The sequence below is a fragment of the Nothobranchius furzeri genome, chromosome 18 (assembly GCF_043380555.1).
Source record: "Nothobranchius furzeri strain GRZ-AD chromosome 18, NfurGRZ-RIMD1, whole genome shotgun sequence".
Taxonomy (NCBI): domain Eukaryota; kingdom Metazoa; phylum Chordata; class Actinopteri; order Cyprinodontiformes; family Nothobranchiidae; genus Nothobranchius; species Nothobranchius furzeri.
The window spans coordinates 13,316,905-13,344,498 of record NC_091758.1 but is presented as its reverse complement, the minus strand read 5'-3'; the positions used below and the strand labels follow the sequence as shown (position 1 = coordinate 13,344,498).

General features: G+C 45.4%; 1 protein-coding gene across 1 annotated transcript; it reads right to left on the bottom strand.

The window, feature by feature from the left end:
• Nucleotides 1–1,792: 1,792 nt before the first annotated feature.
• Nucleotides 1,793–27,594, bottom strand: gna13b (guanine nucleotide binding protein (G protein), alpha 13b). The gene is made up of 5 exons (XM_054742213.2): nt 27,272–27,594; nt 17,212–17,441; nt 16,651–16,701; nt 4,102–4,302; nt 1,793–2,468 (listed from the first exon to the last, which is right to left on the bottom strand). The coding sequence occupies exons 1-5, from the start codon at nt 27,552–27,554 to the stop codon at nt 2,067–2,069; spliced, it is 1,167 nt and encodes a 388-aa protein (XP_054598188.1). The 5' UTR covers nt 27,555–27,594; the 3' UTR covers nt 1,793–2,066.

The following is a 27,594-nucleotide window of genomic DNA, read 5'->3' as shown; positions in this document are numbered from 1 at the left end:
TTCCACCATCAGTTCACTTACTTAATACTCGTGTGTAACACTCATATATAATACTCAGGGTTTCCCCCAGAAAATGATTAAAGCCTGGTGGCTTCGGGGGGTGTCGCGCGCTCTGTCCCGCAGCGCTCCTCTGTGAGAGCGGGGGTTGGGTTGGTTGTACACGTTCCACTGCGGTTTCTCTCCAGTATCAGCTGATGGGAGGGCTCTAGTTTCGTTGCGCCATGTGTCAGCGGGCAAGGTAGGGTCGGGGAGGGGGGCGGGGCATGACGCTTAGCCTGGCGGGCCACCAGGCTTATAAGGCGCTGGAGGAAACCCTGTAATACTCGTGTGTAACACCCGCATGTGTAACACTCGTATATAATACTCGTGTGTAACACCCGCATGTGTAACACTCGTATATAATACTCGTGTGTAACACACTTATATAATACTCGTGTGTAACACACTTATATAATACTCGTGTGTAACACACTTATATAATACTCGTGTGTAACACACTTATATAATACTCGTGTGTAACACACTTATATAATACTCGTGTGTAACAGCCGCGTGTGTGACACTTGTGTGTGTAACACCTGGACAGTTGACTGATAATGTTTGGAGATAAACAAGCCATGTTCATCTGATTTGCTGCCGACAACCACAGCTGTGATCAGAACATCTAAGACTTCTTGGAACTTCTGATCCCAGAGTGGGGCCAGAGCTGCGCGGACTTGTGGAAATGGACCAGTGGAAGCAATCTGAGGTCCCTGGGAAGCTTCAGGGATGAGGAGAGGGACTGGGACTCTTCAGAAAATTAAAACCATCCATGACAACAGAAACACCTCACCTCTACAGAACAACACTGGATAGTCTGGGAATGAATCTTCTGAAGCCTGGACATCTACGGTTACAAGAATGGACCTCTGAGGAACGGGTTCCAGACTTCACGTTCTAGAACTGAGGATTACCCACAAACAGGAGATTCAAACGCCAGCACTGATTCTAACGATAGACCCAGTCTCAGGCTGACCTCAGCAGCTTTCTCACGTGTACTTCTGAACAAGAACTGTAATTAAAGGCGAGCAGAGACATGATCAGACTCTGCATCATCAGAAGACCACACAGGCAGGTCAGGTGTTCTTCAGCCTCCCTGACGTTCTTCTCAGGAATGTTTCTGATTCAGAGGAGTGGACCTTAAATCCTGGACAGTTTATTAACATGAAACCATCATTCTTTAATGGTTTAGTCTCAACATCTTACCAGAGAAAGTTGCTGTTCTTGATTTCTACTCATACATGAAAGTGAAGGTATGTAACCCCAGAAGATGCTGTTAAAAACAGGGCTGAATAAAACGGTCAGTGGTGAAGCTCTGTGGGGAGACTTCACCACACAGGCAGCACTGTTGGGTCTCCACACAGGAGCCAGATCCTGGCGGGACCTTCTGAAGCCCTTCTGACCAAATGACGCCTTGAACGCATCAGGTCTGGTCTGAAGTTGTGCTTGGCTTCAGATGAGAGGAGTGGTTAATACAGAGCCCTGAGAGCAGGCAGCACTCTGGTTCTAATCCAGTGGGTTGAACCAGAACCACCTTTATACCTGTAACAGAGTCCACCAGCAGCCACGTCTTCAGCTTCTGAAGCATCGCTACGATCCGTCAGAACTACAGTTAGAAGACGAGGTGGGTCAAGAGCCCTCCACAACAGAGCCATGTTCTACACAGGAAGGCAACACATGAAATTAGCATTTTCAGACTTACAGGACACTTAGATGATTTAGTCAGTTTTGCCCCCCCCCCCCCCCCCCCCCCCCCCCCCCCCCCGAGCAGGTCTAAGGCTGAATGTCTATGAGGGAGTCAGAGTAACAACAGGATGGGGTCTAGAAGAAGTCTGCAGCTCTTAGCGTCACAGTGAGGAGGGGTCACAGGGGTGGGGGTCTCAGTCTCTGGTCTAAGGTGAGCTAAAGGTCTTCAGAGGGGAGGAAGGAGGGGCACTGCGGGCTGGTGTCTGAGGGCTGAAGGCACTGTGATGCCCGTTCTGTCTGCTTAACAAATCCCTCCTCCCAGTCCGGTCCGGCCTAGTCCTTCACTCCAGCATCAACTGCTTCAGGTTGTCGTGCAGGATGGTGTCCTTGACGTCCCGGAACACCAGGCGGATGTTCTCCGTGTTGATAGCCGTGGTGAAGTGGTGGTACAGTGGCTTCTGCTGATGGTCGTGGTGGTACAGTGGCTTCGGCTCTTGGTCGCGGCGCTTTTTGCGGAAACAATCCACAAGGAAGTCTTGGACGTCCCTCAGGCTGCTGGGGTCACCCATAAACTCTGGGAAGTAGTCCTTGATGGAAACCTGCTGCACCTTCTCCTGCAGCAGGTCTGTCTTGTTAAGGAACAGAATGATGGAGACCGTTTTGAACGCCCGATTGTTGGCAATGGTCTCAAAGATGTTGAGGGACTCCCTTAGCCTGTTGGTCTGCCGGTCCTCCATCAGCACCTGGCGGGGTCAGACAGAACAGGTCAGTGGTTGTGACATCAGCAGCTGCTCTTGTTCAGCTGGTTTTAAACAACCGTAACCGTCTGTGGAACATCTGCCTGGAAACAGGAACACTAAAGAGGATGTCACAGGCAGGAACCCACAATCTCACAGCTTCTGCTTTTCAGCTCAGCCTGAGCTTTCATCTCTTCCTCCTCTGGAGTTTCCAACTTTGGGTTGAGCCCCCGCCCATCGCTTCCCTTCCCGCAGGTGTTTCTGGCTCCCGTGTTTCAAATATCCAAAGTAAAAGGGCCACCCGCTGGACTGGACCATAGGGTACCATGACAGCTGGTCTTTATTAATTTAGCCAATGGTAGACATATGGACTATACAAGCTGATGATGTCATCAACGTACATCTTCTTTGGACAAAGAGGGATAGAAAAACCTCCAAAGCATCACTTTACATGGAGTCATTCACTACTGAAGACTCCTTTAAAAGTGACCTGAGACTTTCTGGTTAATCTTTTGTTATACTGCTTACAAAGCTCGTCACACACCAATGAGCTCCAGAAAATGTAACGTTTTGTTAATAAACATTTGTACATGAACTGTACAAAGCTGCAAAATAACCTCATTTAGTCCAGCGCCAGTCCTCCTAATGGACTGGATCAAAACCCCTTCGAGCGTCCCTCACCCTGCCGTACAGAACACCCTCTGTGCACCAATCGCTCGTTCTTCAGCCAAACAAACATCTGCTAACAAAGGCATTTTTATTATGTACGGGTTAGCAATAATCTAGTTTATATTATGTTCACAGATGGATGAGTTTATGAATTAAATGCTACAGTGGCTTGCCATATTCCTTTAGTGGTGTTGGGCAGAGCAGACTCGAAGCAGCAGCCCAACTGCAGCAGCGCCGGTTCTGCTCCGTAGCGCTGCAGACAGCTAATGAACAGGATGATGATGATGGGAACTTTTCTTTGACTTGTAGTTTCACAACCATCGTGTTTTTTCAGAACCCGTCATTCATGAGCCTGCTACCTGCTAGCATTAGCTAATCTGCTTGTAGTTACACTTTTGATACCAAACTTTGGACCGTTTCTGCCTCCGTGTCTTTGCTGGTTTCCGTTTTCCTCCATAGCGCCTAGATTAAAGGCATCTTCCTTACACAATACCTACACGTGACACATACGCGTCTCTGTTCTGGTCAGCCTCGGTCTGCTCTGCGCACATTAACTGTTATGAAAATTGCACAACATGGAAAAAAAAGTTGCACAACACAACGAATCGATGACGAAAAGCGTTGCCAATGCATTTCTTCATCGAATTTCACCGATTCGTTGTTGCAGCCCTAATCGATCGACATTTATTGTTATTGATTTATTGTCCAGCCCTAAGCCTGAACTAGTACCAGGCTGATTTAACTCTAAAACCGGTTGCTGTTTCCTTCTTGAACATTCCAGTCTCCATAGCAACTCGTTGCTACATTTCTGATGGCTATCATAAGAGCCACACTTGCTGAGATTTGAAAAACCAAACATTAAATGAGGAGTTTTGATTTATTTTTTATAATCAGTTACAGATCTTTAGTGTTGCAGCAGTTCCTTGGGATGCTCTAAAAGGTCAGGCGAGGCAGCTTCAGGTCAACTCACCTGGTCGTATTCAGAGGAAGAGACGAGAAACAGGATTGAAGTGATTGAATCAAAGCATTCGAACCAGTGTCGCCTCTCAGAGCGTTGGCCACCGACATCCACCATCTTGAAGGGAACTTTCTTAATCTTAAAGTTGTACTCGTGGATGCCCTTGGTGGGTTTCCTGGCCAGAAGGATGTCCTGCTGTGTTGGAAGATAATCCTGCAAGCAGACCGCAGCAGGTACCAGGTATAGTTACTACAGATGTGTGCAGATCAACCAGACCTTTATGACCCCATAACAGGGGGTCGCGAGTTCCAACCTTGCTCAGTCAGACGCTGTTGTTGTGTCCTTGAACAAGACAATTCTAGAAACCCACCGTTTGCTTTGTGGTATCGGACTGAGCTCCTGAGAATGACTTTTCATTTGGTGCTCAGATCAGATGAAAATCCAGACACTTCATTATGTAAAGAAAAGACCTTGCCTTTTATCACTTCTAAAAACAAATCCCTAAACAATCCCTACAGAAGTTAACTATTTAGATTGTAGCCGTCCCTATGTGGTGATCAGGGACTCTAATCTCTAACCACAACTTCTGACAAAGTCCAACACAAATATCGTCCTAATGGATGCCTAATCAACAATCCTGCATCTAAAACCCCCTTCGGAGGAAAACCAGGTACCCGGACGGAGACATTAAAGGAGAGAGACGTAGTGGCAGATAGAATCAGTGGCCATCTTGGACATCCGTGTAGGACGCACCACATTCCTGAAACACCAGAGCACATCAACAAACCAGAGGCTGTAGGCTGACTCTACGAACCTTCTGGTGTCACATTAATATTGGGTCTGCAGCTTAACTATGGAAATGTATAATCTTCATAATTATAAAACACCAGAAAACATCAGATTTTGAGCTGGGAAAGACGACATTTGTCTTCTTTTCACACTGCAGTGTAAAATAAACATGCGAGTAACAGCCAGAGCACAGGTGTGTTCTCTTAGACCCATCTCTAAATTTCCGTTCATCTCCAAGATCTTGGAAAAGGTTGTGGCTAAACAACTCACAGCTGCTCTTGATGAACATAACATCTATGATAGCTTCCAGTCAGGTTTTCGTAGAGCTCATTCTACTGAAACAGCTCTTCTTAGGGTCTCTAATGACCTTCTGACTCACAGTGATGCAGGGGACTGTTCTGTTCTGGTCCTGCTGGACCTGACTGCAGCCTTTGACACTGTTGACCATCACCTGCTACTGGAGAGGCTGAGAGACTGGGTAGGCCTATCAGGATCTGCTCTGGAGTGGTTCTCCTCTTATCTCTCTGAGCGCTCCTTTTCTGTGGCCGTCTCCAAGTTTAGGTCCTCCACCACCTCTCTTACCCATGGTGTCCCACAAGGTTCTGTGCTGGGGCCGCTACTCTTCCTCCTCTATCTGCTTCCTCTTCAGCACATCCTGAGCTCCTTCAAAGGAATCTCCTACCATCTTTATGCAGATGACATCCAACTGTACATCTCCTTTAAGCCCCATGAGATGTCTAAGCTGCAGCTGTTACACACCTGCTTAGACTATCAAAACCTGGATGGCTGGGAGCTTTCTTCAGCTGAATGAAGATAAGACTGAGATCCTCATCTGTGCCCCAGACAAGCTGGTTCCCAAAGTCAGAGACTCTCTTGGTCAGCTTGCTTCTCACACCAAACCTTCTGTCAGGAATCTTGGTGTGACCTTTGACCCAGCTCTCACCCTGGATTCTCATGTCAATTCTCTTGTTGGCTCTTCCTTCTTCCATCTCAGGAACGTTGCTAAGCTGAGTCCCATTCTGTCTCGCTCTGAACTTGAGACAGTTCTCCACACCTTCATCTCCTCACGCTTAGACTACTGTAACTCTCTTTTCACGTGTCTGAGCAGAACCTCCCTGAACCGTCTACAGGTGGTTCAGAATGCCTGTGCTCGGCTTCTGACCAAGTCCTCCAAACACACCCACATCACCCCGCTTCTCCTCCAGCTTCTCTGGCTGCCAGTCAACTTCAGGGTTCATTTCAAGATCCTGGTTCTGGTCTATAGGGCCTTACATGGACAAGCACCATCTTACATTGGTGATCTTCTTAGTCCCTACACCCCCAGCAGGTCCCTGAGGTCCAGTGATCAAAGCCTACTGGTTGTGCAGCACCAGGCTAAAGGTCAAAGGTGACAGATCGTTTGCTGCTGTGGCCCCCAGACTCTGGAACTCTCTCCCCCTGAGCCTGAGATCAGTGGACTCAGTGGTCTCCTTTAAAAAGCAGCTGAAGACTCACCTGTTCAGGCTTTGGTGGGACCTTCATCACCCTCTCCTTGTTCTGCTCTCCCCACCTATTCCACCTTCCTCAGGATCCACTGATTTCCCTCTTTCCTATTCACTCTCTCGCATGAACATTTTTTAATCACAATTGTCTATTTTTTGCTCATTTTAAATATATTTTAAACCATTTTCTAAATCTTTTGTTATTTTTACATTTTTTGTTTTTGAGAAGCACCTCATGATTTTTATCTTGAGAGGCACTATAGAAATGATATTTTCTTCTTCACGCAATCTCCGCTTTATAAATCAGAAAGTATCTAGAAATGTGGTCAGCTGTTTTTTTATTATAATCCCGCCCTCACCACGCCCACTTTCTGCCATAAATAGTCAATGCAAAGTGCCTTGTGGACCTCATGCATATACATAAGCCGGCTCGTTGCAGCGCTCCGTCAATGACATGGCGACCATAGATCAAGACAGATCAAGGAAGCACCATTTCACAGAAGCAGAAATTGAGGTACCTGTGGGTAAGGTGGAGAAATGAAAGGAAGTGCTTTTGCAAAACAAATAAGCAGTGTTGGGCAAGTTACTTCAAAACTGTAATGCATTATTTATTACTTGTTACCCTCATTTTAAAGTAATTGATTACATTACAATATTACTGATTTTAAAATGTAAGGCATTACACTACTTTTGCATTACTCTAAGTTACTTTCAACAAAACAACTTCAGTATGAGTTTGGTAATCTGATGCCCGGTGAACTCATGACACATCCGGTGGATGGTGATGTGGTGTCTGAGCTAGGATTGCTGTTAAAAACAGATCTTCAGAAGGATTGTTTATGTAATAAATGCAACAACAAACTGTACTCTCAGCACGCTGCCATCTTACGCCGGGGACACACCGGCCGCGGAAGCGCCGAGAAGCGAATCGCTCACGAAATTCGGCCACTGCTCGCCGCTCAGATCAGACGCGCTCCAGTCGAGGCGCGCCTCGGCTCAGCTGTAGTTTTTCTTTTAAACACTTGGTGTCCTCCATTTTCTCTCTGCCTTTTCTCAGCTCTTTTCCTCTACGTGTGTGTGCGTGCGTGCGTGCGTGCGTGCGTGTGTGTGTATGTACCTATGGTATGAGTTGTTGCTCCAATTCTGCAGCTGTATCCTAGCAGTTTCTTCCGAAATGGGTACGTAAATAAGCATGTTTTTCGGGGGTCGTACAGCTCCTTGTGTTTCTCAACTTCCATAATTCATTTAAAGTCATCCATCTTAACTGCTTGCCTCAGACTTTCTGCCTCTCTGTCCTGTTTGCTCCGGTGAAAAGACACCCAAAACCACACACCCCTTCACGTGGTCACGCACGCACACAAGTTCAATGTGTGTGTATGTGTGTGCGTGTTTGTGTGGTTTTTCTGCAGTGTCTGTTTACGAACACATTTGACTATTGCGGAATTTTATTTTGAAATGCTTTATTTTGTTAACTTTACCGGCCTGCCTCTTATTATTGACGCGATTCACCCGCGGCTCGCGAAAAAAATTAGAGCCAACGCCGAAATGATCGCTGCACGGCGCGGGCTGGAGCGCCGGTGCGAGGCGATTCGCGGCGCTTCAGCGGCCCATGTGGTCTATAGAATAGCTTAACAAGGGAGCCGAATGAAGGCGGTCCCATTTTCGCGGCGCTTCCGCGGCCAGTGTGTCCCCGGCGTCAGATTAACTGGGCGGCGAGTGAGATGGTGGGGGCTCCAAGCCTATTTGCATTGGTCCCCAAATGCCTTGATACGGCCCTGTATGTGGGACTGACTTTTGGGGTGATCTGATTCTATCACATGTATGAATATTAAATGCTTATATATTATTGCTTTTCACTGGTAAAAATGGGTATTGGGGATAAATCTACCTACATTTTTTCTTTTCAAGCACTTTGTTTTGTTTTCTTGATTTTATTTGAATAATTTCCTGCCGTTTCTCTCTCTAACCGTCCTGCATGCTGCATGTTTTCTTCGTCTTCCAGAAAATCCATTTCCTAGATTTCCTACTTTCTAACTATCAGCCAAAGGGATCTTCACATGTGCGGCGCTCCAGCAGCAATGAGTTGAAATCACCGGAGCCCAGATTAACTCAGCTGAGGCAAAGCACGTCAGAAAAGTACAGAATACCAGAGAACATGCACTGACATGAACGATCGCAGGTGAATTATTTTGTTTTAGTGGAGCGATTTTGTGAATGTTACAGCGGCCGCGTGCAGGACGCAGCTGGAGTATGAGCCGTTGCTGTTGCATCCTCTCTGCCCGCAAAGCTGAGTCCATAAATGACGTAATATATGCAGATACTGGATCTTTTTTCGGGTTTCCCGCAATTTGAATTTTTAAGAAACGCAGCTTGATTCTGGGTTTTAAAATGCATTGTAATTACTGCATTACTGACAATTGTACCGAGTAAATATTACAATTTTCTTTCCCTGTAATGCCTTACATTACCACATATTACAGCAAAAAGCAATGCATTACAGTAATTAATTACTTTTGTACCGCGTTACTCCCAACACTGCAAATAAGAGAAAATCCACGGAGTGGCACAGCGTTGCTGAAGCCGTCAATGCTGAGTTCTTCAGTGAGACCTGTGGCGGATATTAAAATAAATGGTCCGATCGGGATTTGATCCCCAGTCTCCAGAGTGAGAGTCAAGTGCGCTAACCAGTCAGCCAAACAGATCCCCCATGACCAAGTAGCCAGGACGTATGCTTAATCAGGTTACAATGACAGGACGGTCACACTGTCACAGACGCATGACATTCTGTCTCAAACTGTCCCCCTGCTGATGCTTCTTCTGATTTCTTTTATAAATCCCAAAGTTTGCGTGCAAAGTTCCTTACCCCGTTTTCTGCGTAAGCAAGCTTTTATAAATGAGGCCCCAGACCCATATTGGAATGTTTACTGTGTGAAGTGTCTTGAGACAACTCTTGTCGTGATTTGGCGCTTTATAAAAAGAAAATAAAAAAAGAAGAAAGGATACCATTAGATAGAGCCCCAGTAATTCTGAAAAATCTCCTGCAAAATTCCCCAATTGGGAGTCACTCTTGGGCTGGGTGGTGGCACTGAAGCAAGAAGGTTGCAGGTTTAAATCCCACCTGTACACAGTATGCATGGAGTTACCATGTTCTCCCCATGCATGAGCAGAGTTAGCATGTTCTCCCCATGCATGAGCAGAGTTAGCATGTTCTCCCCATGCAGGAGCAGAGTTTGCATGTTCTCCACATGCATGAGCAGAGTTAGCATGTTCTCCCCATGCAGGAGCAGAGTTAGCATGTTCTCCCCATGCATGAGCAGAGTTAGCATGTTCTCCACATGCATGAGCAGAGTTAGCATGCTCTCCCCATGCATGAGCAGAGTTAGCATGTTCTCCCCATGCATGAGCAGAGTTAGCATGTTCTCCACATGCATGAGCAGAGTTAGCATGTTCTCCCCATGCATGAGCAGAGTTAACATGTTCTCCCCATGCATGAGCAGAGTTACCATGTTCTCCCCGTGCATGAGCAGAGCTAGCATGTTCTCCCCATGCATGAGCAGAGTTAGCATGTTCTCCCCATGCATGAGCAGAGTTAGCATGTTCTCCCCGTGCATGAGCAGAGTTAGCATGTTCTCCCCGTGCATGAGCAGAGTTAGCATGTTCTCCCCGTGCATGAGCAGAGTTAGCATGTTCTCCCCGTGCATGAGCAGAGTTAGCATGTTCTCCCCGTGCATGAGCAGAGCTAGCATGTTCTCCCCGTGCATGAGCAGAGTTAGCATGTTCTCCCCATGCATGAGCAGAGTTAGCATGTTCTCCCCGTGCATGAGCAGAGTTAGCATGTTCTCCCCGTGCATGAGCAGAGTTAGCATGTTCTCCCCGTGCATGAGCAGAGTTAGCATGTTCTCCCCGTGCATGAGCAGAGTTAGCATGTTCTCCCCGTGCATGAGCAGAGTTAGCATGTTCTCCCTGTGCATGAGCAGAGTTAGCATGTTCTCCCCGTGCATGAGCAGAGTTAGCATGTTCTCCCCATGCAGGAGCAGAGTTTGCATGTTCTCCACATGCATGAGCAGAGTTAGCATGTTCTCCCCGTGCATGAGCAGAGCTAGCATGTTCTCCCCATGCATGAGCAGAGTTAGCATGTTCTCCCCATGCATGAGCAGAGTTAGCATGTTCTCCCCATGCATGAGCAGAGTTAGCATGTTCTCCCCACGCAGGAGCAGAGTTAGCATGTTCTCCCCACGCATGAGCAGAGTTAGCATGTTCTCCCCATGCATGAGCAGAGTTAGCATGTTCTCCCCATGCATGTGTGGGTTTCGTCCTGAAAATCAGTTACATGAATGTTCAGCTAACTCAGTGCTTCTCAATTAGTGGGGGGTGCAAGCGGCAGGAGGATCCACTATTTTAGCATCTTTTTCATGGATGAATGCTTAACTAGCACCCTTTAGTCACTTGATGACAGCAATACTTAAGCTTGGTTGATGCTTGACGCATTCACTTTCAGCTTGGTGATGCGGCTCGCGGATGGAACGCGCTTCACAACTTGCAGCGTTTATGGTTCAGGCGGCTTGTCTCTGCGGTGACCCACTATTCTCCCAAACTGTAGGGGGCAGCACGGAGCTCTACAGCATGCATCCAACACTACACCATAGTAGAAGTAGAAATTACTGTTGTTTACACATGGCATTCCAGCATTGTTTAACAGCATCCTCGTCTTTTCCGACAGTGCGAGCTATTTCTCTCCAAGAATTATTAACAACATGTTGATCACGGTGATCTTTGAGCTGAATCATACAAATGTCTGTATTTACGAACCTCTGCCATACCAACTCTTGCCGGTCCGCCACGTTTTCCGCGTCCGACCATCCACGTGGTTAGAAAATTTCCTAGGTGCGCGGTGCGGAAATTATGGGCCGTGCAGAGGCGCGGTGGAGGGGCGTGGTTGTTAAAATGACGCAATTTTGCGGCGCAGAGCCATGCGGACCTCGCAGACGCGTCATGCACAAACCAACCATTACCCGTCCTTTCCACCAGAGCCATGACGGAGCCGTCAGCAGCACGTTACTGCAGCAGCACGTCATAGCTGCTGATAGGAACCGCTGTGGTCAACAGAACCTTTTCCACCGGAGCCGTCAGCAGCGCGGGTCGGCCGCGTCTCAGGAGCAGCCGGTTCTATTTTCTACGCACTACGCCTCTGAAACGGGTTAAGTTCGACATTTCTGGGGAAGGAAAGACAGGAAATCGGACGCGGAAAAGGAGCGAAGCTTCCAGAGATTTTCAGAATAAAGAAACGTACTGCCTTCCGGTTGCTTTACTTAAAAAAAATTTTTATCACCTAACTAGCGGTCTCCTTTGTTTTTCCATAATAGACGACGAAAGGTTGATTACTGAAGTGATTACTCCTGCTTGTTGTTATGTTTACTAACGAAGTCACGCGTGATTTTGCTAATGTCGCGTGACTTTGTGCTCTGTCGGTGACAGCTGCTCCCCTGCTGCTTCGCGTCTCGTGGGAAGGGCCAAGCAGCAGCATACGCGAGCAAGACGTGCTGCTGACGGCTCCGGTGGAAAGGAGGGGTTAGACCAGACCTGGGCATTTTACGGCCCGCGGGCCACATCCGGCCCTTTGGTTGACTTTGACCGGCCCGCGTAAGGTTAATTGGAAATTACAAAATAAATGTATTTTCTCATTTTACCTCATGCATGGGCTAAGGCTGCATTGCTTTTATTTTGAAGTTGTTTTTACGTGCACAATGACGCAATACGTATAGCAACAAGTGCCCGCGGTTGACATGGTGATTGTAGCCTGAGAAATGTCCGCTCATGCAAAAAAAAAAAAAAAGTAAGATGCCAAATACAGGATTTTCAACAAAAATTGGACTGCTAAGTATTTTTTTTTACTGAAGTCGGAGGTAAAGCCGTGTGTTTGGTTTGCGGGGAGGAGATTGCCGTGTTTAAGGACTACAATTTGAGTCGGCATTACGACAAGAAACACTCAGAAAAATACAAGAACTTGTCTGATGCTGAGAGGGCACGGACATCCGAAGCTTTGCTAGCAAAGTTGCAAAAGCAGCAAGGCTTTTTTACTAAGCTTCACACATCCAGGGATGCAGCAACCAGGACCAGCTTTGTGATATCCCACAAAATAGCTAAAAACAGCGAGCCGTTTTCGGAGGGAGAGTTTGTCAAAGAGTGCATGGTGGACTCTGCCGCACTAATATGCCCTGAAAAAAAAAGGCGCATTTGAGCAAATCCCGCTGTCCAGGTGAACCGTGACCAGGAGGATCGAGGACATTGCGGGGAACCTGGAGCTTCAGCTGCAACGTGAAGTGGCAAGTTTGGACTTTTTCTCATTAGACGGGAGCTGTGATGTCCGGGACACAGCCCAGCTGCTCGTATTTGTCCGGGGATAACGGACTTCAAGCTCACAGAGGAGCGGGCAGCAATGCGGTCGATGAAAGGGACAACGACAGGGAGTGATCTTTTTACAGAGGTAAATGCGTGCATGGACACTCTGGGATTGAAAGAGGAGAGACTGTCAGGTGTCACAACAGACGGTTGTCCAAATCTTAAGCCGGGCGTACACTGTGCGACTTTTTCACTTTTTTGAGCCGATTTTCCAGTCGTGCGAGAAGCCACGACATCGGGGCGAGTTTTGCGCCGAGCGGTTGTGTAGTGTACAGGGGGTTACGAGAGGCGATTAACACCACGTGACCAGCCGCCGATCAGCAGTCGTGTGGTCGCATGGACTTCTGGTGTGTTTAATATTTCGCTCGTCCCTCGTGAGGGTATCGCACTGTTGAAGCGGCGCTGCGAGCAGCTGCGACCCAAAAAGTATCAGAACCGCTCACGGCGCATGCGCAATCCTGCATCAACGCCGGTCGCTCGCTATTTCCCTAATAACACACGCTGTTCGTTTTTGTTTCTACATGTTTTTTTTACTCACAAAGATTGTCAAGAAAGCGTGTTTGTCGTGTTCATGTCAAATTAAACTGATCACAAAACACAGATTTACTTTCTTTATTTCGTTTTCCTCATCCAATCCCCCATAAATCCCTGTGTGTCCTCCTGCAGCACTCCCGAAGGACAACAGGCAAAACAAGACAAACAAGTCTGACGTGTTGAGTAAAAACTGCTATTTTTAGCACATTTTTAGGGCCGAAGTGTTGCTACCAGACGTACAGTGTGAGCAGTCAGGTCGCATACGAGAACTGGGTCGTACAGTATGAGCACATGACTCGTGAGATCTGCTCTGCGAGGAAGTCGTACAGTTTGAGCTGAAGCTGAGGGCTGCGAGTGAAAAAGTCGCACAGTGTCCGTCCGGCTTTACAGGGAAAAATGTCGGACTTTTGAAACGCATGCAAGATAAAGTGACAGAAATCGATGCAGATCAAAAATTGGTGTTTTTGCATTGTATTATACACCAACATGTGTTGTGCAAGTCAGTGCTAAAAATCAACCATGTTACTGATGTTGTTACTAAAATAATAAACTTCATCAGGGCGCAGGCGATGAATCACAGACAGTTTGTGGCTCTTTTGGAGGACTCCACACGGCTGTCAGATGGCTCAGCCTGGGGAAAGTGCTGAAGAGGGTTTGGGACTTGAAAGCAGAGATTCAGGATCTCTGCTGGATTTCTACTCTTCTCTTAAGGAGGACTTTCCAAACCTGAGGAGACATGCTCAGAAGATGTTGGTTCTCTTCAGCTCTACCTACATTTGTGAACAAACATTTTCAATGATGAAGTTTACAAAATCCAGGTATAGATCCTCTCTCACTGATGATCATTAGTCAGCTGTGCTTCGCTTCTCCACCTCAGACATCCAACCTGACTTTGATGCACTCGTTAAAGCCCAGCAGAGACTAGATTTCTCTCACTGAATAAGAAAAAAATTGCTTAAAAACACAAAATAAGGTGTTTGGACCACAAATGTAGGCAACTAGCAGTGAACTGGGACACTTTTTTTTAAACCTCTTTCTCAAGATCACAGTTCAGTGATTTTATTTTACAGACAATACTGCGTGTCTGTAGAATGCTAAGAACCTATTTCCAACAATATTTGAAACTCAGAATGTGTTTTGGAGTGAATGTGACTGAAACTGTTAACTAATATAAGTCACAAATGTTTAACAAAAACCAAATGCGCACTTTGTTTACCATTGCCTTGGGAAATTTGAATAAATCACATTTTTGTAAGACAACCTCACTTTTTCCTTTTTGCTCATTTATAACATTTAGTCTACTCTTACCAGCTTGAAGAAACAATGGTATTTACTGCTTTTTATAAAGAAATGCCATTAATATTATGCATAACTGACTTCAGCCTTTTGGCCTGGCCCTCCACAATATTTTCTATTTCTCATGTGGCCCCATGGAAAAAATAATTGCCCACCCCTGGGTTAGACTAATCAACAGGGCAGCAGAAGTAGCCTATAAACACTCAGGTCCACTGAGCTGACGGAGAAGGTCCGGTGGAGCTAATGCGCTAATAGATTTCCCTTCTCAGTCCAGCATTAGAATTCAGAGGAACTGCTGGAAAATGACTTCAGTTCCACGGTAACAAAAAATAACAGTAGGGCTGTTGAAGATCCAACGTGGTGACAGAGCACACAAGTCTGTTCAAGAGAAATAAACAAACAACCTCTTTACAATAAGAGCCGTAGCTAGTGAGTGATTAGTGCTAAATGACCCGCACACATAGCACCTTCAGCGTCAGAGGACTCCAAAGTGATTTACACTACACCATCATTCATCCATTCACACGCTGATGGTGGTGAGCTACATTGTAGCCACAGCTGCCCTGGAGCACACCAATAGAAGTGAGGCTTCCAAACACTAGCGCCACCAGTCCCTCCGACCACGACCAGCAGGCAAGGTGGGTTGTCTTGCCCAAGGACACAACAGCAGCGTTCTCTGGCAGGAGCTGGGATCCAACCTACAACCCTCTAACTCCTGAGCTACTGCTGTCCTATGCTAATAGCGTAGCATACTAAGCCCTTTTGGTCTGCTGACTCAACATAAACATAAAGGTAAACCAGGGACGGTCACAATCTTTTCCTGTGTGTTCCTTCTACAACTAACTGGTATGGTGGACTGTGGGTATGGGGAGGGTGAAAAGTTTTATTTCTCCTGGGGGTGGGGGAGGGAGTGGTTGTTTGTGTCCATGTGTCCCTGTGGTGGACTAAAGAGACCTGTCCAGGGTGTCTCCTGTCTCTCCTTGGATGACTGCTGGAGACACTCACAAGCTCCCTGGGACCCTAGTGAGGATGTTCCTGCTTGTTCTGAGCTTCAAGTGCTGCCTGGATTTCCAGTTCCAGGTGGACCTCCTGGGTGATAGCTTGGTGCAGCTGTATGTGCTAGCAACCATACTCGTTTATGTAGGAGGAGCTACATTGTTGTTGCTGTGGTTGAAGTCTTTTGGTTTTATAATTCATACTTTCCGCCACCTGCTGATACAAATCAATGCCCGTGTTTTTATTTAAAGTGACAATGTGTAGTTTACCATTAATCTCTGAAAATATCAATTAAATTGTTGTTGAAAATGAATTAAATTATGTCCAGTTGTTGAAAAATATTGACGGCTTTGTAACATATAACCATAAAACAACCTGACACCCTGTTTCCCTCTACGGGAGCCCGTGAGGACAAAATGCATTTACTGATTTGTAACAATCGCCTACAAAACTTTTGTCATTCTTAAATGTTGTTTTACACATTTACCTCTTCACTTGTTGCCAGATGAAAGGGAATCTGGTGTGCTTGTTATTTTTCTCCCAGGGATTTTGACCTAATGGGCATCCGTTGGTAAGGTCTTACTCAAACACAAAAAAACGCTTGCTTGCAGTGATTTAGGTATCTACTGCCCCCTACTGCCAGGGAAAATACACATTGTCACTTTAAGAAATGAACTCTGGAAGGTGTTTCCCATTACTGAGTGATGATCACAGTTTACCAACTGACCTAAATAATGTAAATACAATTGGTTTACCTTATTTGAGCAGCTTTACTCAATGGTGTTTGTCCTTAGACATGACTTGGAGTATTTAATCCTGACAGCTATGGAGTGTAACAGTAACCAATCAGAGTGAAGTCGTGGCCCCAAACAGGAAAACAACACTTTCACTTCCCTTTTCAACAAACCACCATCTGCTCCATCAGCCATCCTCCTTTTTTTGGTGTGTGTGTGTGTGTGTGTGTGTGTGTGTGTGTGTGTGTGTGTGTGTGTGTGTGTGTGTGTGTGTGTGTGTGTGTGTGTGTGTGTGTGTGTGTGTGTGTGTGTTAGAATGGGAAGGGACTTACAAACATTTCAAGCCTTTCCAAATTGTCCAGGAAATACTTGACCGACTCCCCCTGAGGACCGAGAGAAGGAAGATGAAGGTAATCATAAACACCATTAAGCGCCCCTACTGTGATGTAAACATTAAAGCAGCTGGACATTAGAATAGTTCAGTCATTCCTGGGGTTGAATCCTGATAATAGATGACAGATCAAACTACATGAACAAGAATCAACAAAAACACTACCAGTTTAGATGTAAAATGGTCCTTAATGACCCCCCCCCACCCCCCCACCCCACCCACACACACCCCTTGGTTTTCTTCCACAGCCATTTAGTGGGTCAAAGGTGAAAGGTTTGAAAAGCACTGGCATAGAAGCGGAACCTGAGGACCTGACCTTTACTGATCATGGTATAAACTGAGAACCTTTCGTGGAAGTAGAGGTCTAATAGAGAATGCTGCTAACATAACAGAACATTGTGTGTAAATGTGAGTTCTCTCAAGAGCAACTAAATATATTGCATGCTGTAACGTTTTCCTGTGTGTTCAAAAGGTTAACCAGAACATGCACCCTCCTGCTCACCAGCTGGAACTCCCTGCGGCGATCGTAGGCTTGCTGGATGCCCTGGTCAGCCCACAGCTCACGGATGGACTGAACATAGCCAAGAAACACTTTGGGCTCCACCATGCCATGTCCCTGGGTCATGGCTGATCGGGTATCAAATGCCATCATGCGATCCCCATGCTGCTGGTTGGATGGGTTGCCCCATGGGATGTGCAGCTTTTCTCTAGCATCCACCAACACTCGCATACCTGAAGGGAAGAGCAAAGACTTGGTCAGGATTGTGTATTTTAGTCCCTCACTAACAGCACGGGTGTTGGCATGACCAACTTGCATTTCCATTAATGGCTCTAACATGCACAGCCACGGAATAGTTTGGGACGACTCCCGAAATTGTCTTGTTTCCTGGGAACAATCATGAAATTAGTCTGAATTAAAACACAGCTCCTGAACAGCACATACAGATGCTGTCAGAGCTACCAAGATTCCAATGGAAATGACCTTTGACCCGAACCATTTTCCAACTGCACTGATTGGTAATTCCCTCTACTTTCCAGTCCCTGCTTCCTCGGGGTTCCGACGCCGAGCCAGTATTGCGACTGTTGGCCGCTGTTGGCTAGGGGGTGGAGTCACTGATTGCTCTGGAGCATTCTGGCTGCTGCTTCACTGCCTGCAGCCATTTCCTGGTTCAGAGTCCGACAAAAAGCCATAAAAGTGAGCTGAATGCCCAACATCACCACCATTTTTGGTGCCGAGTTGAGTTTCTGTGGAGCATACAGGTCACCTCACATAGTTCACCGATCACCTGGTGCTATTTTTGTCTCAAGTAAAGATCTGATGAAGTCCTGAGTTTACACTCCCTCACTCCCTGGGATTCACATCAAAACAAGTAGACCAACTTTGGGTGAAAAACATGGCTCCACTGTGACCTGGTGATGTCACACCTACTGTGTTTACAGATGTAAACGTGATAAATATGTGTTGGTAGTCATGAAAGGCTTGCTTCATTGTTTGCATGTGTCTACCCGGGTAAAACCACTACTCAGTAATGCTAAAGTCAGGTGAGACATGTAATAACCACTCACACTTGGCACTTCTTTCCTGGGTGACCCGATACAGGTGTGAACACCTAGTACATATTGGAGAAATCCACACTCCCGCCACCCTCAAAGGTCTAAGATGCATTTATCATGGTTGGGTTCATCAGCCCTGATGAGCTCAGGGAAGGTTCTTCTTTTCTCTTCTACAGTCAACAACAGCCGTGCAACTGGACGAGAGTGAGACCCACGAGAATCTAAGTCGTGTTCACGTCTGAATAATAAAGTTCAGATGTTTGGGTGCATTTATGTTTTTATAAAATCATGGGTGGACCTGCGACTGTTGTTTGTTCCTTACAATTCTCGGCACTGCAGTATTTGCTCGCAGGACACCCCCCCACACACACACACTAGGGCCCGACCGATGTATCGGCCGATATTGGGGTCATTAACAGTATCGGCTATCAGCCAAAAAGACGGCCGATATTGCGCTACCTATACAGCAGATGGCGCCACTTTATGAACTCATGTTGTGTGGCTCCGAAGCCCCCCACAATGGAGCTCTAAAATTGGAGTAAGGTCTAGCTGCAGACGCAGCCCTGTCCAAACACGCCACTATGTACAAAACACGGGTGCATGTACGAAGACGAGAACTCGCATGTGTGTTGCAACAGATGGAAATGACGGTTCAGGTAAAGACAGATTTAGAATTTTACAACTTGCGAAGATTTTGTACTTTAAATTTGAACGTTTAAGACATAGTTTGATAGATAGCGCAATCGTAATTTTTTTCTGAAACACTTTTATACAAAATTAAGCATTATTGGCAGTGGGGGAAGACGTCATGGATGCAAATTTTTTTTAATATAATTTTTAATGGGCTACATGCAAGCCTTGTGGCCAAAATAAACATAACAATAGGCTATTTATTTGACCGTTTATGACTCCTCATCTAATAAGCAGCAAACTCACAACGGCAATGTGGTAGCCCGGAGGTATTCTACAAACACAAGAACAGTGCTAATGCCTATATGTATTGTTTTCACATTGTTTATGACAGCCTCTAGGTGTAAATGTCATTTTTACTAATTGCTATTTATCTTTGTCTCATTAGTGAGAGGCAGCTGATGTCCTATGCCATGGAACTGCTCATATACTCGAAGAAATTCAGAAAAGCTCTGGACTCATCTGAATTTTTGAAGAGGCTGTAGCATTGTGTGGACATTTTATTTATTTATTTATTTATTTATTGGAAGGTTTTTGTAAAGCCAATAAAAGCTGTTGCTGATTGTTTCATTTGTCTGAACTTTTTTTCTAAAGCCAAACTTTTCTGCTTTTGTGTTTACAGCATATTCTTTCTAGATTAGTGTATGGTCAATATCAGTTTACTAGTCTTGTGAATTGTATACTTAATGCAAAATATTTTAGTAATTTCTAAATCAATACATTTTGTGTCAAAGGGCCAGCAATTATTCCTGTCAACAGAATATATGAAATGCCCAGGGGTGGACCTTTAAAGCGCCCGAGCGCCAATGGCGCTAAATTTTCTCGCCGGGCGGTAAATACTTGACGACTTACCGCCCGGGTGGCGCCCAAGCTTTATTTGTCATTTACACACCGGCTTTCACCTACATCATGGCCCCGCCCTGTCGGAAGCTGCCGTTTTCGTTTCGCGCGCGTGAACCTGCGCGCCTCTAGCCACGTACCGCACGATTCTAGTTCACGTGAACTATAAGTTCACTATTAAAGACGAAGTGGAACCACGCTAGAAACACACAAGCACGCAGGAAGATCGCGCCACCACAGGGATTGGATTTCTTGATGAAATCTCCGGCAAAACGCTTTAAAACTGGTGAGGAGAAGCGAGACAGTTCGAAACGGTATGAAGCAGAGAAGCGTGTGCGTAGGTGGAATGATTCTTGGAGGTTTAAAGAAGACGGGAGGTGCGGAGAATGGCCGTATTTGAGTTGAGTAGCGGCTCGCCTGGAAAACAGACGGAAGCAGCAGGGGGAGTGGCTGAAAGCCGGCGTTTAACGCCGGGGACACACCGGCCGCGGAAGCGCCGAGAAGCGAATGGCTCACGAAGTCCGGCCGCTGCTCGCCACTCCTCAGTTCAGATCAGACGCTCCCCATTCGAGGCGCGCCTCGGCTCAGCTTTTTCTTTTAATTACTTGGTGTCCTCCATTTCCTCAGCTCTCTTCCTCTACGAGAGAGAGAGAGAGAGAGAGAGAGAGAGAGAGAGAGAGAGAGAGAGAGAGAGAGAGAGAGAGAGAGAGAGAGAGACAGAGAGAGACAGAGAGAGAGAGAGAGAGAGAGAGAGAGAGAGAGAGAGAGAGAGAGAGAGACAGAGAGAGACAGAGAGAGAGAGAGAGAGAGAGAGAGAGAGAGAGAGAGAGAGAGAGAGAGAGAGAGAGAGAACGAACTAGTTTTTCCCTGCATGATGGATGAAGATATCGAGTTAGCATTCACACTTGTTCAATTTTCAATTTTAATTCTGGTGCCTGTTAGCAGCTGAAACACATCCTCACGTGCTTGTGGATATCATATATTGTATATGATAACATGACTGTAATAATAAGTAAAGGTTATCAGCTGTAGCTTCAGTGTGCTCATAGGAAACGTGACAAAAGAACACAAAACACATTTCTCCTTATGGCCTATATAGTTGTCATCATCAACATAACATGATTTACAGAATACATGTGACCAACTAACATTTCATTTTCTACCACCGGATGTTTGGATCAAAATGTGAACCAATCAGATCTTAGATCAGGTGAGAGCCAGGCGTTTCCCATCATCCTCTATGTTTTGCAGCTGAGGGAGAGCAACTGCAGCGCCTTGCTCCAAAATCTGCGGCCGCCTTGATCTCACGAGGTTATCGTTGCCTACGTATGCATGACGTCAGAGCAAGTCGGCGTCAATTTGGACACAAATCTAACCGGCATGCACTGCTCGCCGATCACCGCTGGTCTAATCTGCGCAGAACTGGCTCATCTCGAACACAGCCAATGGCTCGAGTACAGCAAAGCGGAGTTGGTGATGTACTGCGTTGTATGCCGGAAGTATGCGACGACAAAATTGTGTTTTGTTGAGGGAACAAACAAATTCAAACTTGAATACGTTATTATGTTTGTGAATGTGTACAAAATAAAGGTTTATTACATTTAAAACGGTTCAGTTGTTATTTTGACTCGTTTTGGCGGCTGACCAGCGGGGCCGGTAGATTCTTGGCGGGGCCGGTAAATATTCAGAGTTACCGGCCCGGCTGGCCGGTTGGTTTTGAAGTTAATGTCCACCCCTGAATGCATATATACACATATAAATATGCCTACAAATTACACATCAGCAGCTTTTCACTGTAAAGAAGCAATAAAAAAATCATAAATAGTAACATAAATATTAACTACTCACTCGTATGAACTTAGACCTACTGTTAGTGCCAGTAATAACAAATGGTTGAAAGCTAAATGTTGCTGTAGGAGGCGTGCTCCAAAAAGTGGAGGCTAGTGGGCTTAAGGGGTTAATTAAAACGATTTCCACTAATTACTTTTTCTGATATTTAATTTTATTGCATTTAAAATAAACACTTGCACATACATTACTCACCTGCTAACTTCAGTAAGCATAGGTATGTTGTGCCTATTGTCCGGCAACTGATTATTTGTTGGTGGTATCTGTGTTTTATAATCTCACTGGGGATGGCCATAAAGTGTGTATGCAAGAAAAAAAATCCTTACATTCATATTTAAACCTGGAGTCCTGTCTATTTAATTACATTATTACTATTTCTGTATAAACGTATTCTTTCAATTGTGTGGAGCTGCTGGAGCTGACAGCGGGATGCTCCCCGCCCGCTGGGAGGGCCGCCGTTATTGAGCTCGGGGGTAGCTCAACAGGGGGGCGTGTTTGGCCGGGAGCGTGTTTGGAGAGGGTCTGCAGCTAGGTATTATTGTAAAATTGAGTCAAACATGGAAGTACCAAAAATTGCAGTTCCACCCTCATCCACTAGCGGCTGGTGTCAGAAGCGAGCAAATCCTCATTGACTCCCATGATAAAAATACCAATTTCACAGCAGAAATAAACATGTTTACAGCCTGGTACCAAAACATGTTTTTGTTTAAATGATCTAGTTTACACTCATGACAACTCTGAGGGGGGTGCATTTTTTTCTCACTCTTCTGTTTAAGTGTATTAAAAGCCTAAAATTCTGTATAATTAATGAGCATCAGACCCACGTGACCACAGAGCTAGCTCCGTGGAAAGGCCTCAGTAGAGCCTCGGTCTGGCTTGGAAACTGTTGCGGGATTTTGAGTCTGTGTTTGTGTATTCTTTTTTGGATATTATTTGTGCAATTGTTGGACAAAATGACTTGCTGTGGCATTAATTGCATTAATAGAGCGTCCAAGAAGTCTCCACTTCATTTTTTTCGGTAAGTAAAATTATATTTATGTATTTTAGGTCACTGCCGAGCTGAGCTTAGATTTTAACATGTACTGTTTAACCATGAAATTTAAATGTAATAGGGTAAAACCCTGTGCATTTAACATAATGCTGCACTTTAGAAAATGGGTTGAAATTAGGGATGGGTACCGAATTCTGTACTTTTTAAGGTACCGACCGAATTCCACAGTACCGACCGAGCACCGATTCACTTCATTTGAAACGGTGCCTCGTTTCGGTGCCCGTCCTTCACAACGAGAACTTGCCTAGACAGCTGCGCATACACAAGAGCGTTATGTCGTCAGTCGCTGAGAGCGAGTTGTAAACAGAGCAGCATGGTAGAAAGAACACACGCTAACGCTTGGGTCCACTTCACTAAATGCGACGGGTGACTGGTTGAAGATGAAACCAGTGACAATGATTTAAGTGTGAGGCATCATCGTTTAAATCTGCTTCAGCAGTTAAATAAACTGTTTAAGATAACGTAGCTTGGTATGTTAGCTTCCATTGCCACCATTGTTATCATCTAATGGTGCGTTCGCTTTCTCCTAGGAAATTCTAACTTCCCAGTAGGAAAAATCAATTGAAAAAAGACGGCAAAAGGAATGAAGATACACAGTAAATTTAGTTCACAGTAAAGATGTTTGCTTCAGTTTAATTATCAGCTTATAAAACTACAAGGACGATGTTAAAATACAAACAGTTGTATGTTATTTATCGTGATATTTATCAAATATTGTTATAAATTGAGAAAAATATATATCTAATTATAAAAGAGAATTAAAATAATAAACACTCAAAAGTATCGAAAATTGGTAACGTTAAGTACCGGTATCGATTCGTAGGTACCGGGAATTAGTACCGGATCGATTCAAATGTCAAAGGTACCCATCCCTAGTTGAAATATAACATGTTGGTGGAGCTGGGTTCCGACTATCGGCTTGTGGAGCTCTCGGGAGACCGATGTTTTCCACCAGGAATGCCGGCTGTTTCTCCCCTCCCCGCAGCCCGGTCCATCTCTGTCTGATCGCGGCTTCTGTCTGGTGCGCGGGCTGACGGCTTGTGGAGCTCTGGGATGGAAACCTTTCCACCCGGTTCTCCCCAGCGGCAGCTCTGCGCATCTCAGATCGCAGCGGCACTTGTCTGCTGTGCGGCTGCTGGCTTGTGGAGGTCTCCTAGACCTCTGTGTTCCACCCGGTTTTACCCAGCGGTCAGCCCGGCGTATCTCTGACTCAGAAGCTCTGGTGTTGTGCACAGTTAACTCCGGTTGTAGCTAGCTTGCTACCTCCGTTAGCTTAGCTCCCACCTCCGTGTTAGCTTTGGGTTAGCTTGTAGCTAGTTCGACCGGGTGTCGTCAGTTGATCCCAGCCTTACACCCCCACCCTCAGCTCCTCCTCTCTTCCCTTTTGTGGAATTGTCTGGGTTTGACGGAACCTGTGACACGGTCAAAATGGCGGTGGTGGCCGCCTCCCATTTTAGTACAAAAACTTATTATTGGAGCCTATGGAAACCCACTGTCCATATATTAATGTCGATGGTGGCTCCACTCCTTTGAACTTTGAACAGAAATTATTGTTATGGAACTTTTTATTTATTTATTCTTATGTGCAATTATTTCCTGTCCAGGGTGAATAAGTTCACCAAGTTACCTTCCACAGAGTGTTACTTTGTTACAAAGCACAAGTATTACGTTTTATTTATTGCTGCATTTTTAAAATTCTAATATTCTTACAGGGATCTTCTGTCCCTAAACTTGTGTGTGTTGTTAGATTCCCCAGAGTTAGCCAAGTCAGAGAAAAAATGTTGTAACCAGTTGTTTTAGCATACAGCAATGGAAGGGAAGGCTTGCATTCACCTACATAAAAACACTATAATCTATGTGAATTCACTTACATTGTTTTATGCTGAACTAAGAAAAACACCTGCTGCCAGGTCACATTGGGCTGGTTATAAAATGCTTTTTCTGACTTGTCTAGCTCTGGGGAATCTTAACAAAACAGTTTTACTGAGTGGTGGAATATTCCTTTAAGTTAAAATGTATTTGTGGAAACCACAGTTTACAAGAAAAAACTTGAATGTTAGATTTATGCTGTGACTGAGTTTGTATGTTCTGTTGTTTTTGAGATCTGCTAAAAAAATCGTATTTGCATCACTTGGAAACCCTCGTGAGTTATGGAGACAGTTCTTTGGTGTGTAATAAATAAGTTTGCATCAAAAAGGCAGAGAATGAAGGGTTTAGCTTAAGAAAATTTTTATTTCTTTTTTTTTGTGAGGGAGATTTATCGGCCATTATATCGGCCTTTGTTAAAAGTTTTATATCGGTATCGGTCCCAAAAAAAAGCATATCGCCCCCCCCCACACACACACACACACTGATGCTAAACAGTAGCTCCGTCTCTCCTTCCTTTGGTTTGAAAGGAGAAAAACTGACAACCCAGCAGCCAGCTGGATAGTAGGGCTGGGGGTAAACGGTTATTTTTAAAACGATTATTCTGACGATTATTTTATCGAATAGTCGACTATTCTAATGACTATTTAGACGATTAATCTAATGATTATTTTTCTATTGCACAGTTAATAAAAACCAAAAAATCTCAAATAAATTCCTCTAAAAATTGATAAATTGTTACTGTAAGAGAATAAACACTACAGGCCTTCCATTTGGTATAACGCTGCTTTTATTGTGTTGGTTGGTTATGTTCTGGTGACGTGTAGAACTTGGGAGTGCAGGCTGCTGCCTGAGAGGTGGTTGGAGACGGAGTATCTCCATGTTGCTTTGTTTTGGTCACTTCTGAGCGTGAGGCGAGTGGTGTTACGACCCTTCCTGGGGAGTTTGGCATAATAACACAGGATTTAAAAGTTAAAATGATGATCAGGTTTATTTACAACAACAAAACATAAATCTTTCCATCCACAGGTTGGGAATAATAAAACTAATTCTGCCTGTGGGGAATTAAAACAAAAGTACAAATAACTAGGGATGTCCCACTGGGCAAAGATTACAGGGTTCTGGACCAAAATAAGGATCTCCAAAGGTCCAAACTGTAAACTGCGTGGTTAAACCAAACTCAAGGTGATATTTTACACTAAACTGAAAACCCACAACACTCTAAACGTAATAAAAGGGAGATCTGCACCACAAAAAATATGAACTATAAACCAAAACGTAACAGCTTATCCAAACGCAAGAAGCTGTTAGCGAAAATGCTAACAGTAGCTTTACCAACGTTAAGTTCAAGTTACCAAGTTTAAATAAACCAAGATACCAGCAAACAGAGCAGCACGGAGGAGAGACTGCTACCACCAAAACAGCTCTCCTAATGTCTGAAAGAAGCTCCTTTATGAAGGGAGAAACGCTCCCGGTGATTTTCTACATCTGCAGTAGAGACGGAGCAGCGCATCTGACCCCGGAAGTTGTTGTCCGTTGCCGGGAGACGAATGCGGGCAAAACAGGAAAGGAATCTAGTAGCGGACGGACATCATTCCGGGTCTTCGGTATTTGGCGGAGATGTTAGTGAAGGCGGAGAAGAGGGCGAACTAGAGGAAACAGGCAGCTTCCTCCTCTATTTACAAACTCCTGGGGATGCAACAAGTGGGCGTGGTGCGTCGACTACCGGATCTGACGTCGACGAATTTTTAGAATCGAGCCGTCCACGCTTCGCTACAACCCTACTGGACATGAAACATGTTTCAGTGTAACCTTCCTTCCAAAATGACTGAAACATTAGACTCATTGGGAATTTACTCATGGTAAAATTCTCACTATGTTCTTGCATATTGCACCTTTAAAGCTGAACAGGGCCAGATATACACCTGATTTAGGGCTCCACACGAAAGTGGCCTAAGTCTAATTTGTGCTGTTCACATAAAGTCTAAGAGATATGACAACTGGTCCACTTTACCTAAATTGTGAAAAGATGTTTGGTTACTAGTATAAACCAGAATCTGGGGCACCCTGGGATGATGGTGCTGCTTACAAAGCCAAAGGCATCAATTCAAGGTTAGTTCCTGTTTTAAGGCCGTTTAACTTAGATATTGTTGTTTATATCAATATAGATTACTAAATAAAACGATCACCATTTGCATCCCAACTAAAAAGCAGTTATGTAGAGCGACAACCAGAACCGCGTCCTGTTTCAGATGTGTAACATCACTCTGGTGGATAAGCAGGAAGCTGTTTTGTTGGTCAGAGGCGGCTAGAGTTGTGTCATGGTGACTGATGCTAGTGTCACCATAGTACCGTGTCCGGAGGGACCGGACCCGTGGTGGTCTACGGGCAGAGGAGCGGTGGGGGGCCGAGAGGCGTCCTTAAGCGGAGGAACATTTTCAACCATGTCAAACATTCCGACCGATGAGTGAAGCTGAGGAGCCGTGGTGATCCCATCGCCGCTCAGTTAACACAACCATGGGTGGTGTCTCTTGGTTAGTTAGCCAGCTAACCAGACTGGGGCTGTCCCACACTCGGCGTTACGCCGACAAAGAGCTGCTAGCATCATGGTTTTAACTTCCCACATACACTTACCCACCCTGAAGGCAGGAACACAGGCCCAAACAGCCGATCAGCACCGCATAAACACAATAAGCCGCTGCCGTGGCCTTACCTTTAATCACGTTACTATAGATCGTAGGTCGGAACTCTTCTCTTGCCGTCTTATCGAAGTCCTGTCCGTGTATAATACGCATCTGTTTGAGGAAAGTAGACTTGCCGCTTTCGCCTGCTCCGAGTAGCAAGATCTTTACCAGCCGTTTAACATACGTCTTATCTCGTTTAATACACTTATCTATCTCCTTCGACTTTCGCTGCTGTTCTGCCTCGCCGCTTGTGAGGAGACAGCTAGGAAAACACACAGATAGAAGCGAGTGGGACGGCAGGAAGTCCGCCATCTTTGAAACAACTTCATCGATACAGTAGTCAGTGAGGAGG

Coding starts and splice junctions, on each gene's coding strand:
- gna13b (XM_054742213.2), bottom strand. CDS start 27,554: ATGGCGGACTTCCTGCCGTCCCACTCGCTTCTATCTGTGTGTTTTCCT. Junction 4,303..16,650: donor TGGAAAGGCTTGAAATGTTT/GTAAGTCCCTTC, acceptor GTCTGCTTGCAG/GATTATCTTCCAACACAGCA. Junction 2,469..4,101: donor CTTCCTCTGAATACGACCAG/GTGAGTTGACCT, acceptor TGACCCCGCCAG/GTGCTGATGGAGGACCGGCA.